Source organism: Physeter macrocephalus, chromosome 8 (assembly GCF_002837175.3).
Source record: "Physeter macrocephalus isolate SW-GA chromosome 8, ASM283717v5, whole genome shotgun sequence".
NCBI lineage: Eukaryota > Metazoa > Chordata > Mammalia > Artiodactyla > Physeteridae > Physeter > Physeter macrocephalus.
Window position 1 is genome coordinate 15,244,590 of NC_041221.1, and position 19,858 is coordinate 15,264,447.

At 53.4% G+C, this 19,858-nt stretch overlaps 1 protein-coding gene across 1 annotated transcript; it reads right to left on the reverse strand.

Annotated features, from left to right (window-relative positions):
- Positions 1-976: 976 nt before the first annotated feature.
- Positions 977-19,652, reverse strand: LSS (lanosterol synthase). Its single transcript, XM_028492754.2, has 13 exons — positions 19,315-19,652; positions 19,005-19,032; positions 17,290-17,346; positions 16,597-16,668; positions 16,303-16,353; positions 15,613-15,762; positions 15,111-15,207; positions 14,217-14,322; positions 5,839-5,904; positions 5,349-5,429; positions 4,589-4,759; positions 3,683-3,761; positions 977-3,186 (listed from the first exon to the last, which is right to left on the reverse strand). Exons 1-13 carry the CDS (start codon positions 19,392-19,394, stop codon positions 3,055-3,057), a joined length of 1,170 nt encoding a protein of 389 aa, XP_028348555.1. The 5' UTR covers positions 19,395-19,652; the 3' UTR covers positions 977-3,054.
- Positions 19,653-19,858: the final 206 nt, after the last annotated feature.

The window sequence follows — 19,858 nt, forward strand, 5'->3', positions numbered from 1 at the left end:
CCACTCAGTATTATCCAACAGGCCACTGAAGCTCTGTTCGATGTTTTAAGTCTTCTGGCCACCGTCAGGCCACTTCAACGCTCACCTATTCCTAGAGGGCCCAAGGGCAAGCCCTGCTCCCCTACCTTCCCCAAAACCAGGGGCATCAGGGAACATGAGGTCTCAGGCTCGCTGCATCCTGCACAAGAGGCCTGGCCGTGGGACAGACATCAGAGGCTGCCTAAAGCCACCAAAGTAGCTGTTCTCACCATGTGCAGCACGGGTCTCAAACGGCCCCTGGGGCACCACTGCCCTGGGAGGGAAGCTGGAAGTCACATACCGATAATAGTCATCACGTAGAAACTATTGGTTGAATTATTTTCCCCGAAGAAAACAAGTAACTCTGAAGTTATCGCTATCACCCTAATCCTGAGTGAGGAAAGCGGGTTTTTAAAACAGCACCAGAAATTCCAAGTGAAAATGCCAGGCACATGTCTTTGAGGGGAGCCCAAGGTCAAGACATGCTGCCCCAGTGCCCCTAGTAAGTTTACCGAGCTCTTCAGAGCTGCGTCTTCAGCTTCCTACGGCTGCCACTTGCGAGGGCGGTTCTTGTGAATTCTGCTGTGACCAGACACCTTGTGGAGAGGTGCAGCCGAGACGCCCCCTTCCCACAATCAGTGAGAAAGCTGAGCACTGACTGTGGAGGCCAACGACAGCAAGTGAATCAAGCCCCTGGCAGGTACCTCAGGTGTGACATCCCTGCCAGTCCCCTCTAACTTTCTTGCCTTCATGTCCCCTTGTCTTGTGTTTCTAACCTTAATTTCTTTTTGAAACAAAGGGAATTATAAATAAAACTTTATATGGCAGATGGAGAGATGAAAATAAATCAAGCTATAAGTAGTTGCTGAGAGTTGAGAGAAGAATGAGGAAACAACAGTTGATTGTATCAATTGTTCAAACATTTTTATTGTCTGAATAAAATTTAAATCTACATATCGACATTGGTTATGTTCATTAAGGAGAGTATTTTCTTGGAGATAAGTTTCCATTGTGAGTTAAGCGTTTCCAGTTAGAGAATCCCTCAAAGGGTCAGATCTGAAGTTTACATCCTGCTGAACAAGAAAAGCTAACCTGGCTCCAGAGAAAACTTCCGAGCACAACATTCAAAATTTGCTCCTGATAACCAAAAATAAAACAATTTGAATTCAAGATACGTTAATCATTCACCCAGGACAGAGAACTTGACTTTTAATCAGGTTGAGGCAAATAGTTTCCCCTCAAATAACTAGAGGTGCATCCTGCTTATCTTGGAACAATTTCTCCTGTTCCCTGAGACTGAGGGGTAGTGGTCCAGTGTCCGACGTGGGGCACGAGGGACCCCAATCTATGACTGTTTCCAGGATGAAACAAAACACATGCACGACAAGCCTCTGCCTAAGGGACTCAAATGTCTGTGTATTAAGGTAGCTGCTAAGACAGGTGACGTTCAATAATGTTTCAGTAAACGGTTGATTTTCATTTCTTTCCTGGAAGCTTTATGTTTCATCCAGTGATCTGATCATGCCTGGGCAGTGACCGCTGCAGGAAGCAGACTGTTGGGAATCACCGTCTGCGCTGCTGGTGCAAGAGCAACCCTGACAGATCTCAGAGGGGGCCAGCACAGCTTCCTCAGCAAAATAAACCCTAGTTTAAAAACGTCTGGGGCAAGTGCTGACATCCAACTAGCACCAGCTGAACACCCGCTACGTTCCACAGTGTGGCAGCCGGTGGAGCCAGCGGGACCTGCCAGCGCGTACACGCGCCCAGGCCCTGCGGGGCTCCGAGCAGGTAGAGCACCACCTGGGGCAGGAGGGCAGTGGGGGGCAGCCCAGGCAAAGGCCGGACGCAGGCGAGCCGCGGGCGGTCAGGGAGAGCGCTGGGGGGCCACGAGAGCTGCGGAAGCAAGGCCACGCGGTGCAAACCTCGGAGAGCGCCCTAAGGGTCTGGGCAGGGATGGCGGGAGCGGGGGTACCCAGGCGTCTCTCTGGCTGTCAGAGGGAGGGCGGGCCGCAGGGGCCGCGCAGCCAGGGCTGCCGTCACACAGGGAGAGGCACAGAGGGACAGCAGACGGAGAAGGCCCTGGGGCGCCACCAGGCCTGGGTTTGACCCTCATCAACGCTCTCAGTGACCCTCACAGCCACACTCCTGATCTTCCTCGTAGGTCAGAGGCAATTCCAGGATTTGCATTTTCCATCCTGAGCCCCAAGTCCATGCACGCTAAGCCAGACGGGTTTAGAAGCCAGAGGGGGATTCAGAGGCTCACCACCTGAGAGGCAGCACCCTGGAAATCTGACCCTCCCTTCAGCTTAGAGCACAAAGCGGGGTGAGGGGTGTCCCCAGCACACATCAGGGCCGCACTGTTGTGTGGCCATTAACAACCCCTCACCCTTCCTTACGCTCGGCCTCCCCTGTGTCACTACAAGACAACTACAACCTCTGGAGGTAGCGATGCTGGCGCCCCCAGGCTGGCTGAACCGTGACGCGGCGCTGGCGAGCTCGAGACCCGGGGCAGGCTGGCGTGCAGCGTCTGGTCCCCGATCCTCGCTGAGCCTGAGCCGCCACAGTGAACAGGGAGGCCCAGCCTCTCCTGCCAGGCCGTTCAGGGCGGCTGTCCCATCCCTCAGCCAGAGACTGAGACAGGAAGAGCCGGTCCTCGAGGGCCCCAGGCAGGACGCGGATGAGGCACAGCTGCTCCGCTCCTGAGAACTCAGTCACTGGTCAGGAAAGCTCCCCCAGCCCCACGCCCACAGAGAGGACACATACCACGCCAGGTGGTGCCACGGAGCGCACTGTGCTTTACCCACCCTCAGGGCTCATCCTGTTCCTTCCCTCACCCGAGCTCGACCAACTATTCTCAGAACTAACCCTACGCTGAAAATCGGGTCTGAAGGCACCAGCCCCGCCCGTGCCACAGGCCCAGGCTCAGCGCTTCTGTTGAAGTGGGCAGGGAGGGGGCTGCCTCGGCCCCTCTGAGATGCCCCAACCTCGCCTGGAACTCGCGTGACCAGCCCCCCCCAGGTGCCCACAGACGTGCTCTCAAGGGTGGCCGGCGAGGGCGCTCTCGGGGTACAGGCGGGAGAAGCGCCCAAGGGCCCAGATGGGGAAGATGTTTCTGTAGCTCGTGTAGCTGATGGCACAGGACTTGTTGAAGACCCCAGCGACGTTGTCCTGAAAGGACACAGGGAATAAACACAACGTCTCCACCAGATGGCTGGACAGTTCCCTGAACCGGGACCCTGGCTGGAAGGCTGGCCGGCTGACCTCAGCAGGCGGGCCTACCATCATCCCAGCTCTCGGACCCCAGGCCCTGCAACAAAGCCTCCAGCCCGGGCCACCAGCCCCTCGCAGCCCCACCAACCCCGGACTCATCCAAGGTGGGGTCAGCCTCACGTGACCTCGTGACCCCATGCCCTTCCACACTTCCTTCTGAGTGAGGGGCTGTCAGGCTCAGCCCAAGGGTGACCTGGCCCGTGGGCTTCTCCCCCGCCAGCTCCTTCCCCGACACCACCAGCCCTGCCGCCAAGCCAGTGCTTCAGCTGCCAACGGCCCAGGCCTTCCGGACCCGCCACCATCACAGAGCTGCTTCCAACACCGGCCACTCACCGGTGCTGTTTGTGCCTCTCAAATCCCCAAGGTGAAACCCCACCCGCGGCCCCACTCGTACCTGGGGCCAGTCGCCATTGGGCAGCTGTTTTCCAAGCAGGTAGCTGACTCCTCTCTCCAGGGCCGCTACGTCAGGGTGCCTGCAGGGAGAGGGGCACTGAACACTCCCACCAGCACTCTGCACGAGCCCGCCTCCGGCTGCGGACAGACCTGCGTCCTCACCTCACGCAGCCGAGCTCAGGGACAAGGATGTGAAACGCTGCACGATGACAGACAGACCTGAACCGCCAGACCCGCCGGTAACAGTCGGCCCACCAGACACCCCGAGGAGCAGGAAACGCCGCCGGGGCAGAGGCGGGCGGGCAGGAGGACAGCCCACACGTGGCCGGGTGAGCAGTCCCTGCCACGAGGTGCTGCTCTCTGCCCGCCCGGCCGCTGGTCCCCAGGGCCTCCGAGGGCCACCGAAGCCACATGTGCTAAGCTTGCTCGCCCTGGCCTGGTGAGACACCAGAGGCTCGACGGCTCAGGACGGAGCTCAGCCTGCCCGCTCCGGCCCACACCACCTGGCCTTCCTTGGAGGGGGTTTTAGGGAGATTCCCCAGTGGCCCCAAACCCAACAGGGCAGCACAGACTGGGACACCGCGTGCACGTCTGCGCGCACACGTCTGCGTGCGTGTGTTGTGCGCACGTGCCTGAGCACGTGTGTGGCTTAGGGCCGGCTGCGGACACAGAGCAGGTGCTGCCACACCTCACGCTGCTGACGGCCCTGCTCCCCGGGCTGCCCCTGTCGGGGGCCTCTGTGCAGGACCTGCCACCTCGCCCTGGGAGCCCGCTGAGGGGCCCCGCAGGCCTCCCGTCCTCCCACTGCTGCACTCGGAGCTCAGCGGCCGTGCCCGCCCAGGCTGCCGGCCCACCGCCCTGCCTTCGCCCGGCCCCGCGGCGCGGGGACAGGCCTCGTCGCCCGCACCTGACGGCCATCAGCCCCATCAGGGCCCAGCATGTGTTGTGGATCTGGGGCCGGGCGCTCTGCACGTAGCGCCGCTGCTCACAGGACTCGAAGTCCTCCCCCCAGCCTCCATCTGCCATCTGTCGGGACAGCAGGAAGTCGCAGGCCCGGGAGACCTCTGCACAGGCAGCCCTGCAGAGACCAGCGGAACACGGGACACCATCACGCCGGGCGAAGTCCCTGCCCCCCTTCTCGCCCTGGCCAGGCCCCTCAGGGTCGCGGAGAGGGGCGCGTGGGCCCCCGCACTCAGGCCCAGCCCACCGTGGGACGTGAAGGGGGACAGAGGCGGCGGCACCGCAGGGCTGTTGGAAGGTAAAGGGAGATGCCATGCACCTGCAGATGGCCTCCCGGACGTGACCCCCCCAGCAAAGCAGCCCTAGGGAAGGTGGCTGCAGACAGCTGACCCCAGGCCTCCTCCCTTCTCTCAGCCAGCGTCCCGGCCTCGGGCGCTCCTGCTCCTACTTGGGCGTGGGGCTCGGCTGTGGGCGGGTGAGCTGGGGGAAGGCAGGGGCCAGAGGCTTCCCTCCCCCACACGAGCCCGGAGGCTGCGCAGAGCAGTGAGGCACAGTGGCGCATACATTTTCTGGAATCCTGATCTTATCTCACTGCTTTAAAACATGTAAGAACACCCCCAAAATCAAACAACAAAGGGAGAAACACCCCCAGCAGTGTCATGCTGAGAAGACCCCCATCCCGCCAAGGTGGGAACGTCCACACTCACCCATCGCGGTAAGTGTGCCCCATGCAGGCGAAGGCTTCCAGCCCAAAGCAGGTGCCGTAGGTGAAGCACACCCCCCAGGAGCTGGAGGAAGAAGGGGACAGCGCCCGGCCCCTGAGTCCTCGTTCACAGCGGGTGAAGGGACTCCCTCCAGCATGGGGGTGTATGGGGGGCTGCGGCTGTCTTCAGGAAAAGCATCCACAAGGCCTTCAGCACTAAGGCAGACCTACCCAACCTGGCCTACGTGGGCGGCTCCACGGGCTGGATCCAAAGCTAGATGAGAACGGATCCAAAGCCAGAGGAGGGGTGGAGCCACCAGGCCACAGCGCCCTTCCAACGCCCTCAGCCACACTGCCTCAGCAGCACGCCGAGCAGTCACCACCGGGGGAGGCTGGGCATTCAGAAAGGAGCAAGGCCCACCAGGAACACGTCCAGAAACCCCTGGGGCAGCACAGGCACCCCACACGCATCTGCACCCACAGGCACCACTCACCCTTCCCAGGAGCCGTCAGGCCTCTGCTTCTGCCGACAGAACTGCAGGCCCCGCTCGAGGGTCTCCCTGGAACACAGCAGGATGAACATGCCCGATGAACAGTCCAGCAAAACAGCGACTTACCTGCTACCCCCATTCCCCCCACTCTATGGCCTCAAAAGAATGAGCATGGTCTTCCTTAAAAATATGTAAAAACAAACAGTTCAGGGAGGAGATACAAGGTCGAAGAAGCAGCGATTACAGGCCACAGGAGGGGAGCAAAGTGGCAGTGAAAGGAAGAAAGTAAGGAGAGGAAAACCTCAGGGACGAACCCCCATCAGAAGCAGCTACAAACAGGATCGATATCACCGAAAACAAGGTCAGTGACACAGGCTTGAGTAAATCACATAAAGGAAAATTTTAAAATAAACAAAAAATGAGAAGAAAATGATACATTCACAGGACAAAGAAGATCCATCACAGGTCTAACTGGTACTTCCAAAGACCTGGTTCTCTGAAAGGACTAGAGGTGAAGGTATGAATACAGCCTTCAGGGTGACCCGCCCCCATGACGCTCACTGCTTCCAGGCACCCAGCCTGTGTCACCCCTCTCGAGCGGCAGCCCCGCGTCCTGCTTGCAGCCAGCTGATCCCTGCACAGTTGACGGTCGCTGCTTCCAGCTCCCGCCTGGCTGGCAGACAGACTCCCTGGCTCTACTGAGCCCTCCCTTGCTGGCTCTCATGGAGCCGCCATACAGAAGCCCACGTGGCAGGAAACTAAGGGTGGCTCCAGCCAACAGTCAGCAAGGACATGGGGCCTGAGGCTGACAATCCGCAAGGGATGGAAACCTGCCAACAACCACACACGCCTGGGGCAGACCCTCAGTCAATGCTCCGGTGAGGCCCCAGCCCTGGCCAGCATCCTGACTGCAACCCGGGGAAACCCCGAAGCTGAGGGCCCAGCTCAGCCACGCCTGGACTCCTGACCCACAGAAACTGCGAGGTGATAAACGTGTGCTGTTTTGAGCCACCGACTCAGCAAGACATGTTAATACAAAGAACGAAAGTACAAATAAACAACATTAGCAATAAAAAGAGCGGTATGACTATAGCTTTAGTGGAAATTAAAAGGGGAAGAGAAAATAAGAAAAACTCATGCAATACATTTGAAAACTTAGACAATATGTACAAATTACTTAGAAAATTAACGTATTGAAACTGCCTCAAGAATAAAGAGCCTGAATAGTCCTACAACTACTAAAGATATACGTAAAAAGCATAAACTTTGCCCAGAAAAAGAACTCCAAGTCTAGACATTTTGTAAGTGAATTCTACTAAATTATCAAGAACAATCATTCTAATCTTACACAAACTCTCCTAGGAAATAGAAAGAGGAAGGAACACTTTCCCTAGTTCATTCTGGGAACTCAACATAAGCTTCTCAACAAACCAGACAAGAGGGATATGGTAAAGTAAAAATTTCAGGCTGTTCATTAATGGACACAGATGCAAAACTCTAAATTAAATATTGGGAAACTACATACAGTAGAGATATATACCAATACTAAGTGAGATTTATCCAGAAATGCAAAGGTGTTTTAACATTAGAAAAATCTACAATAATTATCTACAACATTAACAGATAAAGGAGATAAATGTATAATCATCTCAATAGAGATAGAAAAATCATTTGCTAAAATACAACACCCATTCACAACAGAGAGAAAAAATAACTTAGCAAACTAGGAAGAGAAAAAGAGCTTTGTTAACCTGAAAAGGGATAATTACCAAAAACCTACAGGAGATGTCATTCTTTTTTTTTTTTTTCGTCCACATCACACAGCTTGTGGGACTTTAGTTCCCTGACCAGGGACTGAACCCAGGCCCCCGGAAGTAGAAGTGTGGAGTCCTAACCACATCAAAACCTACTTATAAACTTAAGTGTACATTTAAAAAGAAAGCCTGAAAATCATTTATCTAAGCATCCATCGAAGAGAGCTTTCTCCTCTGTGCGAGGATTTACTGCAACTTCTTATTTTTCAAACTGTGGTCGCAGACCATTGGTGAGTTATGATTAACATTTATTTAAATTGAAAATATACATATGATTTATACCTATATAGATAAAGGGATAGTATACATCTTTAATTTTAGCTATACCTTAGAGACAGATTTATTAATAGATTCATTTATTATCTGTATGTAAGCAAAGTTTCATAAAGTACAAAATAGGATGCATGCATGCCATACACTGAAAATAAGAAATACGTGTCCATTCATTACACTGCTGTCTCAGTTAGTTGTACGCTTTTATACACAAAGGTATGGGCATGATATACACTGCGTCTCTCTCTAAGGAATGGCCCATCACGCTGGAAAACGGCCACTCTTATACGACGGCAAACTGAGCAACAGAGGGGCCGCGCGGCCAGCTGGACAGGCCAGCCCGACCACAGCCACGCTTTTGGCCCTGCACACACAGCGGTGGCTCCTCAAGGCCAGGCTGCAACCTCTCTGACAGGCTCAGGCTTTGTTGCCTTGCCTTTTCAGATTGCAGCCAGGGAGCAATCTTATAACTACTTGCAAACCTGGGAATTCTGGTGGCGTTTTCCCATACAGTTAGAGCTCAGCGATCCGTTTAGAGGTTGTTCTCCATCCTTCAAATCTTTACTCTGCCTACTCAACGCAGAGCAACCCTCTGCAGCAGTGATGTGAGGATCCTGCAGCCCCTGACTGTTCTATGCCTCCCAGTCTAGTAGAGCAACATTGGGATGAACCTGTAGACACCAGAGAATCTCATAATTTAATTTCCAGAAAGCATCTATTTTATTTGAACTGTATTCTGTAGAAATAATTTATATTCATTTAATGTCGTTCACCGGCAATTATGCTATCCTCTAAAAGTGAATGTGTAATTATTCTGTAACAACATCCTTGCATCATTTTTTCTCTAGGTAAGCTCTGTAAGTCTTTGAAATTGAGAAAATAACATTTGAAATAATAAAGTTGAAAAATCATTTTTTAAAAAAAGAGGCTTTAAAAAGAATACAGACTGCTATAGAAGTTCCCTTGCAAAAACTGATCCATAAAAGAGCTAAAGTTTGTTTGTTTACAAAACTACTAGAAAATACAGATAAAAGAAAATGACTATATATGAAAAGTTGGATGTGTGTTTTCAGTAGAAGGCATGAGGGGGACTTCCCTGGTGGCGCAGTGGCTAAGACTCCACGCTCCCAACGCAGGGGGTCCGGGTTCGATCCCTGGTCAGGGATCTAGATCCCACATGCATGCCGCAACTGGAAGTTTGCATGCCACAACTAAGGAGCTTGCCTGCCGCAACTAAGGACCCGGTGAGCTGCAACTAAGACCCAGTGCAACCAAATAAATAAATAAATATTTTTAAAAAAAGAAGGTATGAGGAATAAGGATGCATTTTTGTTGAAAGGAAAAAAAGAAAGTAATTTTGTTCTAAGTAAAATGATTGTTCCAGAATAAGAAAGGAAAAAGGACAAAACCTGAATGGATATAAAAAGCTGTAGGTTTATAGAAAAGGAATCTGGAGAAAGGAATTTTATGTGTAGTCACGTTGACTAAGACTGGAATGGATTTATACAAGTTTTTAAAAAAGGAAGAATTTTAATATCAAAATTACACTGGTTCTGGGACTTCCCAGTGGCTCAGCGGTTAAGAATCCGCCTGCCAACGCAGAGGACACAGGTTTGAGCCCTGGTCCGGGAAGATCCCACGTGCCGCGGAGCAACTAAGCCCATGCGCCACAACTACTGAGCCTGTGCTCTGGAGCCCGTGAGCCACAACCACTGAGCCCGTGTGCCACAACTACCAAAGCCCGCGCGCCTGGAGCCCATGCTCCACAACAAGAGAAGCCACCACAATGAGAAGTCCGCACACCACAATGAAGAGTAGCCCCTGTTCGTTCCAACTAGAGAAAGCCCACACGCAGCAACAAAGACCCAACGCAGCCAAATATAAATTAAAAAAAAAAAAAAAATTGCACTGGTACGAAATTAGAATTTGCTTTTCTCTGTTAAAAGGATAGTTTTGTTAGATTATTGGTCTGCTCTTAATAAGAAAGGGTAAACAAATGTTTTTCTTTACCTTTAATGTAATATGTCTAGAGAACTAAGATTCTATGATTTGTCTTTATCAGGTCTTCGATTACTTAAGAAAACTGAGTCCTCTATTAAAAGAGACAAGCTTTTTTACAACTATGTAACTTTTCGTATGTGTTAAATTTCATGGGAAGCATTTTCAAATAAGAAGTGATGCTGAACTTTTTTTAGGAAATATTTATGTGGAAATTATTAATAAATATTCCAGGACTTCCCTGGTGGCACACTGGTTAAGAATCCGCCTGCCAATGCAGGGCACACGGGTTCGAGCCCTGGTCCAGGAAGATCCCACATGCCGCGAAGCAACTGAGCCCGCGCGCCACAACTACTGAGCCTGCACTCTAGAGCCCATGAGCCACAACTACGGAGCCCACATGCAACAACTACTGAAGCCCACGCGCCTAGAGCCCGTGCTCCACAACAAGAGAAGCCACCACAATGAGAAGCCTGCACACTGCAATGAAGAGTAGCCCCTTCCCTGCTCGCCACAACTAGAGAAAGCCTGTGCACAGCAACAAAGACCCAACACAGCCATAAAAATAAATAAACACAGCCAATAAATAAGTAAATTTATTGAAAAATAAATAAATAAAATAAATATTCCAGAAATCATATGACATTCCCAAAAATCTGGTATGCCCTGATATAATTCCAACTCTTTCCATTTACAAATAGTTATTGTTTGTCATTTGCAAACAGTTATTATTTTACTCTGATGCTTTTGCAAAAATGTTCCTGCAAAAGAGCTTCAACTTCAAAGAGATTCATGGAAAAGACCCTCACAAGTACTCTAGAATGTAGGCTTCTGATAACTGCTCATTCTTTAGAGTTCTGCTTTCCAAAATTAAAGGACCCTTTTTCTCCACTTTTAAGCTGTCTACAACTTACAGCAATTTGGTAAAAATTTATCTTTTTCTCCCTACCTGGTCCCTCAAGAATTCTGAAACTCCTATTAAATATTCTTATTTTTCATAACAATACATATTTGCAAAAGTTAAGTAAGAATCTGTTCTTGTAACAGGACACAACTGGACAAGTCCTTGGCTTGGCCTCTTAGCCTAAAGAGACTTTAAAGATCCAGTATGAGATTCCTCATGAAAAGTTCCAACGAAACAGATTTTAAAGAGCCTATATGGTCAATCGCTATTCCTGCTGCACTTATATAAATAATCAGGCCAAGTTTATTGAAACTAGACTCGGTAATCTTTGATAGAAATGGAGATGATTATAGAGAGAAAAATTATGTTTCGATAATACACCTTTATGTACATCAGATTCTAGTACCATTAATTGTCTTTTAAGTTTGTTTTCTAAGTGTAAACTGGACTGAATCCTGAGTTCTTCTGATTTCCTCCAACGTGTGGCTAGAACTCTCCAAACTAACATTTACAATTTTCTTCCACTCTTTTGATTTTTGAATCACTATGAACCTAAAACTGCCCTCTTCCCGAAGCCCTGCAAGCAAAAGCCGGACAACTCGATACAAACTTCAACGGCTCACGTGAGGACGATCGTCATGCCTGTTGCTGTGTGGCCGCTCGGAAAGATCACCAGAGACATGCACGCTGAAAACCAGGAAAATCTGTCAATTGCCACACTTGTCCTCACGGCATCTGAAGATACTTAGAACCCAGCAGCTAGAAATCGTCTCAACTAGCTGCTCTCCAAACTCAGAAACTGAATTTATAATTTGCTTGAATTATTTACCATTGTTTTTCCTTTGTTTCCACAGAAATGCCTCTCATTGAATTACGTGATTGCGCAGATCATACAGAGGCCTAATTTATGTGGAAAGACATCTACGATGCTGTCTACCTGAAGTAAACACCCAAGGTGCATCCTGTCCTGAGGAACACTGAGGACATGTGATTGCTGACACAGCACGTACGCCTCCGTAAACAACTTTTAAAGTTTTTGTAGACTGACTTAGAGAGGTAATACCCAAATCTGATTATAACCCATTTGATTTATTTAATTGATTAAATTTGGGCTCTGGGAAATTTTTCAGTCTTGATTACTGTTCTTTTTTTATAGTCATCACATTAATTTCGCAACAGTTTTAAATGCCTACCGGCAGCCACTCACATACCAAATGGTATCCATCAGGATCAGACAACTGGATGAAATTTGCAATAACCACACGAATGATGAAGATGGTGACTACATGGCCCTCCAACCTGTCAGTTCAACTAATGAAAACAGCAAATATGTGACTCTTCAGCCTGACTACAACAACGGTGGAGAGAGAGAATAGCACCACACCGGTTGGTGATACTCTCAGCCGGCTGAGACAGTGACCAAAATGGGGAACCATTAAAACCAAAAGCAGACAGAGCCCAGCCTCGAAACTCCCCGAGCAGACAAAACCAGCTTAATCACACAGACAAAGGCGAATTCAGCTTAGTCTGCAAGACTAACCCGACCTGGGTCATTTCTTGTTTACACCTCTGGAAATCATAAAGAAAGCTTGAACTGCTTCCCAAGGTCGATACGAGGTAATCACTGAAAATTCTAATATCGTAACCAATCACTGTGAAGAATAAACAGTCACTTCCTTCTCACAATATAAGCTCTTTATAACAATATATACCCAAGCCTCATTCGATGTTTTGGTTTGTGCGCTCCTGGTTTGCAAACTGTCTTTGTGGTGTGTGCGTGATAAATTTTTACTAATGATTCATTGGCTTTACTTTTAGCTATTTATGAACCTTTGACAAAATCCTAAACAAAATACTTATCAAATTGAATCCAACAATACATCACGACCAAGCTGAATCTATACCAGGTTTACCCAGAGCCATGAAACAACAGAATCATACAAGGATGAAGGAAAATCGACAAGAACTGCACAGAAGCCCCATAACACAGCATGTCCACATCCACATCCTCAAGAAATGGGAACCTCTGTGCCCCAAAACACAAGTCTGAGATTGTTCACAGCAGGATGATTCATAATAACCCACTGAGAGGCCCTGAAGGATATACAACAAGCACATGCATAAACAAAGCGTGGCATCTGCATTCGACAGTGGAGAGAGACAGACATGGGATTCCACGTTGGGATCACAGTGGGCAGAGGAGAACCAGGAGGGGAGCTTCCGGTAATGTGTCTGCCTGACGTGGTCACATGGGTGTGTCCACTTCATAATTAATCCAAGGGCTATATGTATGGTTTGTGTACTTCTCTAAACATGTGTCAGACTTCAACAGGAAAGGTTTCTTTTAAAACTACCATTATTTGGACACAAGTGGAGCTGGGGGCACAGGCATACCTCATTTTAGTGTGCTTTGCTTTACTGCACTTCGCAGACACTGTCTTTTTTTTTTTTGCGATACGCGGGCCTCTCACCGCTGTGGCCTCTCCCGTTGCGGAGCACAGGCTCCGGACGCGCAGGCCCAGCGGCCACGGCTCACGGGCCCAGCCGCTCCGCGGCACGTGGGATCTTCCCGGACCGGGGCACGAACCCGCGTGCCCTGCATCGGCAGGCGGACCCTCGACCACTGTGCCACCAGGGAGGCCCGACACTGTGTTTTTTACAAACTGAAGGTTTCTGGCAACCCTGCATCAAGCAAGGCTATCAGTGCCATTGTTCCAACAGCATTTGCTCACTTCATGTCTCTATCACATTTTGGTGATTCTCACAATATTTCAAACTTTTTCATTATTATTATATCTATTATGGTGATCTGTGATCAGTAATCTTTGATGTTACTATTACAAAAAGAATTTGACTTGCTGAAGGCTCAGAGGATGGTTAATATTTTTTAGCAATAAATATTTTTAATTAAGATACGTACATCATTTTCTTAGACATAATGCTATTGAACACTTAACAGACGACAACATAGTGTAATTTTCATATGCCCGGGGGAACCATAAATTCACGTGACTCACATTACTGTGACATTTGCAGTGGCCGGAATTGAACCCACAGCATCTCCTAGGTACACCTTTATGTGTCTTCTTTCAATGTCATTAAGAAGATGCAAAAAGTAACTCATTTTGTGTTATAACTATGCCACTCTGACCCCCAGTACACACAGGTGATCTACTTCAGGGCCTACAGCAGCACTCGGGAGCATCTGAAACCCCTTCCATTTTTAAATGAGTTTTATTCCAGAGCCCCCGTCTGAGATGCGCCCCCGGCCTGAGCACCCCGAGTGAGCAAGCGGCTTGCCCTCAATGACGTCAAGGTTGTCTGATTTCTCGGCCCCAAGCGGATGGCACCCACGCTGCGTGACGGCATCCCTGTGCCAAGGCCGCCCTTACCTGATCTCTCCGGCCCTGTGGTCTGGGAACTGCTTGTGGAAACGCTTCAGCGCCTGCATCACAGCCGAGGTGCACTCCACATATGTGTAGTCAATCATGATGTCCCCTGGGAAAGAAAAGGAAGGCTTGAGAAGTGTGAACTTTACCTCAGCTGCCCAATTTGGCAATTCAGGCCAAACCGTGACACGGGAGAACGCCAGAGCATGCAGAGCCTGTACGACACATCACGAGCCTGACCATCCTCCAAAGGAAAGGAGGAAGCGTCACCAGCGACCAGCCCGGTGACATGGCCACCAGGTGGGAGGGAGGCACCTACACAGGTGACCTGGAGGCCCATCTGTGCTGCAGGACAGCCAGGCCAGAGGGAGGGTAACAGAGAAGCGCACACAGCAGAGCTGCACCCCACCCTGAGAAGGCCTCCACGGGAGCACATTTGCCAGTTACAGGAGCCCGACAAATGCAGACCGGGAAGGAGGGTACGGGGGCGCACACAGACGCAGCAGGAGGACACAGGCGAGCGGGTCCCCGCTGTCACCTCCCTGTGAGGAGCTGTGGGCTCCGTGAAGAGCACTCAGGAGACAGGCCGGCCTCCACGGAAGACAGAGCAGGAGCTGGCCCACGCTTGGGCCAGAGAGCCGATGTGAATCCCACCCACCTCCGAGAGGCAGACTGCGGCTTTTCTATCCACAACCAGGGTCACCACACCCTGGGAAGTCGAGAAGCACGGAACACTCTGGTGCCTGGGGGCTCCTTAGAGCATCTGCCCGCATCTGCCAGAACATTTGCTGGCACTGCCCCCCGCCAGGGGAAAGAGCCCCAGGCTCTGGCGAGAGATCCGGCCTCAGACATGCGGGGCCCCTGAGTCTATGGCCACGTAACTGGCCGACCACTCACCGAAGATCTCCGAGGGGTTCAGCAGCTCCAGAAGGTGTCCCCCACGCTTGGTCTCGTAGGTGGCAAACCCTCCATCGGGGTTTCTCATGCTCAGCAACTAAAACCAGAGGGAACATCCTGAGAATTCGCCCATGCACTGAGCACGTGCAAGGGCCCACAGGCTGTGGCACAGCTTTCTAGAAACACCCCAAGGCTGGGAAACAAGGAGCAGGGATGGGAAACAGGGAGCCGGTTTTCATGTTAAACCAGGACCCTCAGGCACCCAGAACAGTGGGCTGCAACCTTTATCAACCAGGTACTCCGTGACCAGCCGGGACCACTCCCCGGCACGTGCATGCTTACCACTTATAAAGCACATGTGCGCCACCAAACTATGTGATCTCCATCGTAAAAATCGGACAAAACTTGGGTGTGCTAAGAGCGTCTGCGGTGGGGTGGCCAAGACTCCACGTGCACAGCGCCCTCAGCTGTGCGACCAGAGTCCCACACCCAGCAGCCTCACCACAGCGACAGCATCGAAGAGCCGCTCTTGTGGGACGTGCTTGGTGACAAAGGGACACTTTTCCTGCAGGAGAAGGAGGGACTTCAAGGCCTCAGCTGTGCAGTCGGCAACAATCCAGCCACAGTCCAGTGTGCTGAAGGAGAAGCCGCCCTGGAAAGTGTGGGGCTGTAAGGGTGGAGGCCAAGCCCACACCTGGCCACCCCAGGCCATGGCGCCTCGCACGCCTGCACAGCGCCGAGGCCCATCCACAGCAGAGGTACGGCCACAGCCCCAGGCCACACACACGTGGACGGCCTCCAACTTCCAGCACAAGGACTGCAGCCTCTGCCCGTCACCGCCTTCCGGCTCTACTGTGGGACGGGCACAAGCAACCGCTGTGCGGACGCAGCCATGGCCGTGTCCACGCCCCTACGCGCTGCAAGAACTGCCCTCCCCTCATCACTCCCATTCACGTTCTGACAGCTCATTTAATGTCTGCACGTGCTGCTGGGTGCACACAGTGTGTGACGTGGTGGGGTGAAGCCCACAGAGCTCAGCTACTGCATTTATGCACAACTCTTCAGTCAGGAATATCTTGGGTACATCAGTGGAACCCCGCACTGTGCCTCTATCAGAACACGAAGCCGAGGACAGAGCCCTCCTCGAGGGCAAGGCCCGGCTAGCCGGGGCGGGTGGGGTTGGCCGCGGTACCTTGCTCATCTGGCGGTAGTACTTCTGGTAGTCGGGGAAGTTGTCTGGGACCTGGTGAGCATCCGAGGGGCAGGAGGGAACACATCACCACCATAGTACGCAGACACTGGGCAGGGAGGGGCCAGCACAGCAGGACATGCGGGGACCCAGTGCCGCCGCCCTCTCCGTCACCAGTGCCAGTGGGAACCCTCCAGGCAGCACCCACAGGGCCCACTGCCCCCACCGCAATCAGGGCACGCCCTGGGCTGGAGGGGCACCCCGCCTGTGTGAGGCACGGACCAGGCCTGGTCTCACCTGCGAGACCCGGAGATACTCATGAGCCTTCTGCAGGCAGGACGAAAACTCTGGCCTGTGTTGTGCACCCGCCTGGGAAAGAGGAGGGCGTGAGCCGCTAGCCGGCACATGCCTGCACGTGTGGCTGGTCCCTGGATGACCCTGGTGATACCCGGCCACCACTGGGAACCAGGAGCAAACCCATCCAAGTCTCGGGGCGCTCGGGTTTCTGCCGCCAAGTCAGAAAGACATGGTGGAGTGACGGCCGAAGAGATGGTCCACACCACCCTGGCCCCAGCCCCAGCCTGTGCCCACAGGGTCCCTGCCCATCTAAGGCAGGCCCCCACGTGGCCCAGACTCCTCCCCAAATCCTGCCAACCCATTCCCACCAGCATAAAAACACGCTCCTATTTCTCTCTAGTACGCGCTCAAAAGTATCCGTAGTGAGCAATTTGAGCACTGAGAAGAGCCTGGAGCCCACTCCCCCTTACAGAAGACCCCACCACCTCGTCACCTCGGGAACAGCCCTCACAGGGCTCCTGGCCCCTGAAGACTTCAAGCCAGCCCCACACCTAGAGCTGCCAGGCAAGACCACTGTCTGGGAGCCCAGGTAAGCGAAGGGTCAGGGCCAGCAGGTGCCGTGTCCGGCTGGACGCAGGGGTACACACGGGAAGGGCACGTGAAGGCTGGAGAATGAGGGACAGAGCCACATACCTCCAGCAGAGCCTGGATGGCAAACGCGGTGTCCCAGATCTGCGAGCCATTGGTACCCTGTGCGGGGAGGACAGCATTACAGCAGCCACCTCCCACCCCCACCCCAACTTCCCAGATCCGATGGGTGCCTAGAGGGCCAAGGAAGGGTGCAGGGGCATCCACCAGCTCCTACAAAGAGGTAGGAGTCCAGTCGACTCCTCACCCCAGGCTCTGGGCTCTGTACCCCTAAAGCCCACGAGGCCCTGAGAGGGGCTGGTCCTGCAAGGAGACGTGGGTCAGGCAGCCCCACCTGCCTTCACCAGGCCACCAGCCAGGACAGGGCTCCTCAGAGCACTTCCAGGATTTGGATGACCACCGCCATGGCCTCCACTGCTTGCCCACTGGCACGGAGCCCAGACCAATCGGTGGCCCTAAGGGACATGAGACACTGCAGCCTGGAGGGACAATGTGTGGGAAGAACACACACAGCGCCTGGCCAAAAAGACCTGAACCGGATCAAGCCTCAGGGCCTAACCGCCAGTTTGCAGAAAATCTGGGGTGCAGAGCAGGCAGAAGGTAGACGCTAGGGACAAATGACCCAGGAGAGAAGGGCACCGGCAGATTGCAGGACAAAGGTGACATCAAGGATCAGCCTCCCGGATTGAATCCCGATACCAATGAACACAGCAAAAGCCCACCGCGGGCTGCCGTGAACTCAGTGGGGACGGCACGGCAGTTTTGTCAGGACCAGAAGCCCTCGTAAGCTCCAGGGCTGGAGGTGTCAAAGCAGGTGGGGAGCCACATGAGGGCTCGTCACCCTCCTCCACTTCACGTGTTTCAGGAATCTTTTCACACAAGATGGGCAGCGTGGGGGCCAGGGAGCTGGAAGTGGGGCTCAAGTGCGCCTGGCAAGGGCACTTGGCGGGGGGGTGGTCTGCATTGGGCGGGGCTGGGCCCACGTGCACCCGTCCCAAAGGGCCCAGAGGTCAGTGTGACCCAAGGACATTGCTGGAGGCACCACATTTGCACACTGAGTGACAGGAGACAAAAGCCCTACAGCTCCCGGCTCGCTGACCCCAGGGTCCCTGCAGCCAGGACAGGACCAGGTCAGCCCACGCTGCCCAGTGACCCAGGAGCCCCACCCCCAGGGACACGCACAGGACGTAAGCTGGGGGAACAGCATCTACAACATCCAGACACTGGAAACCAGCAAACGGTACAAAACAGAGGTGTGGTGTACGCAGAGAGGGGCCACAGGGAGTGTGTCTCAGGACTCTGAAGGGGGTACCTCTGGGATGCTCAGCTCAGGGAGCAGCAGAGGGCACGGGTTCTGCTCTGACCGCATCCTGCTGTTGTCCTGATCCCGCTAACCAGACCCAGCATGCGAGCTGTGAGATCAGCCGTCCAGCAGAAGTTGGGCTGGCGTCTGAGAACCACCGTGGCCCTCACCCCCCGCCGAGCCGCAGCTCTGAATGACTTTGGTGTACAGACTGCTCCCGTGGTGTGGCTGCAGGCCCTCAGCTCTCCCACCACCCCCCGGGGCCTGTCAGCATTCCTGCCAGACAGCACACACCCAGGAGGTGCCCGGCGGTGCCCCTCAGATGCGGGACAAGGGGGACCTGCAGCCACTCACCACACGCTGACAGAACACGTCGGGAGGAGTGACTTGGGATCTTAAACCCAAAAGGCAGGAACGGTTGCAAGGAAGCAAGCAGCTGTGGCCCTACAGCCCTTACCTGCACTTTCATGCCGTCGAGGCCCAGCCTGCGAGGAGAAGAGTCCAGGTCAGGCAGCAAGGGCAAAGCCGGAAGTCGGCCCAGAGCCCGTGTCCCAAGAGCAATGCGCCCACGTAGCAGAGGACACGTGAGGACAGCTCCCACCCCCCCACCCAGCTGTGTGGAGGGCCCACCAGGGGAAGAGGCCTCCCTCAAACGCAGAATTCCCTGCATGCGACACGCTGGCCTTCCGGCTCCCAGCCACGCCTTCCCCGAGGGCCACGCCCCACCGCCCCCACACACCCCCACCCCCACCCCCCGCCACACTCACCAGAGGTAATCAGGAATCCTGGACAAGTGCTCCTGGAAGGCAGAGGAGGCCGGCCCTTCTCTGTGCCAGCACGCAAGCATGTTGATGGTTTTCGAGATCTGGAGGAGACAGCCCTGTCAGGGCTCTGCTCCACACCTGCCGGGGTTCCCGGGCTTGAGGGCCGCAGCCCTACCCCACCGAGGCCCCAGCACGGCCTTGCTTTAGGCCAGGCCTTCTGGTCTAACCACTTTCCCAAGCACTCACTGCTACCAGGCTGCAGCCCTGCCCTGGGAAAGGTGGGAATGGGCCAAGGCACGTGTGCCAAGGAGGGAGGGGGACGGCAGCAGGGAAAAGACAGGGCGACCCGTAAAGGTGACGGGAGCCCAGCCAGCTAGTGAGCAGAACCGCCACGAGGGTGACGGGCAAGGCGGGGACCCCTGAGTGGGCACACGGGTCGTGGTGTGTCCTGAGCTGCCCGAGGTAACTCGGGGGACGGAGGACAGGGCTGAGGGCCACGGGAGAGACGGAGCGACTCGGAGGCGAGACCAGCGGCGCAGGGCCTGAC

What these genes read in the sequence shown, in the direction of transcription:
- LSS (XM_028492754.2), bottom strand. Translation starts at nt 19,394, where the DNA reads ATGCTTGCGTGCTGGCACAGAGAAGGGCCGGCCTCCTCTGCCTTCCAG. An exon ending in CCATCCAGGCTCTGCTGGAG is followed by an intron (nt 16,669 to 17,289) that starts GTATGTGGCTCT and finishes CCTCTTTCCCAG; the next exon opens with GCGGGTGCACAACACAGGCC. An exon ending in ACTACCGCCAGATGAGCAAG is followed by an intron (nt 15,763 to 16,302) that starts GTACCGCGGCCA and finishes CACACTTTCCAG; the next exon opens with GGCGGCTTCTCCTTCAGCAC.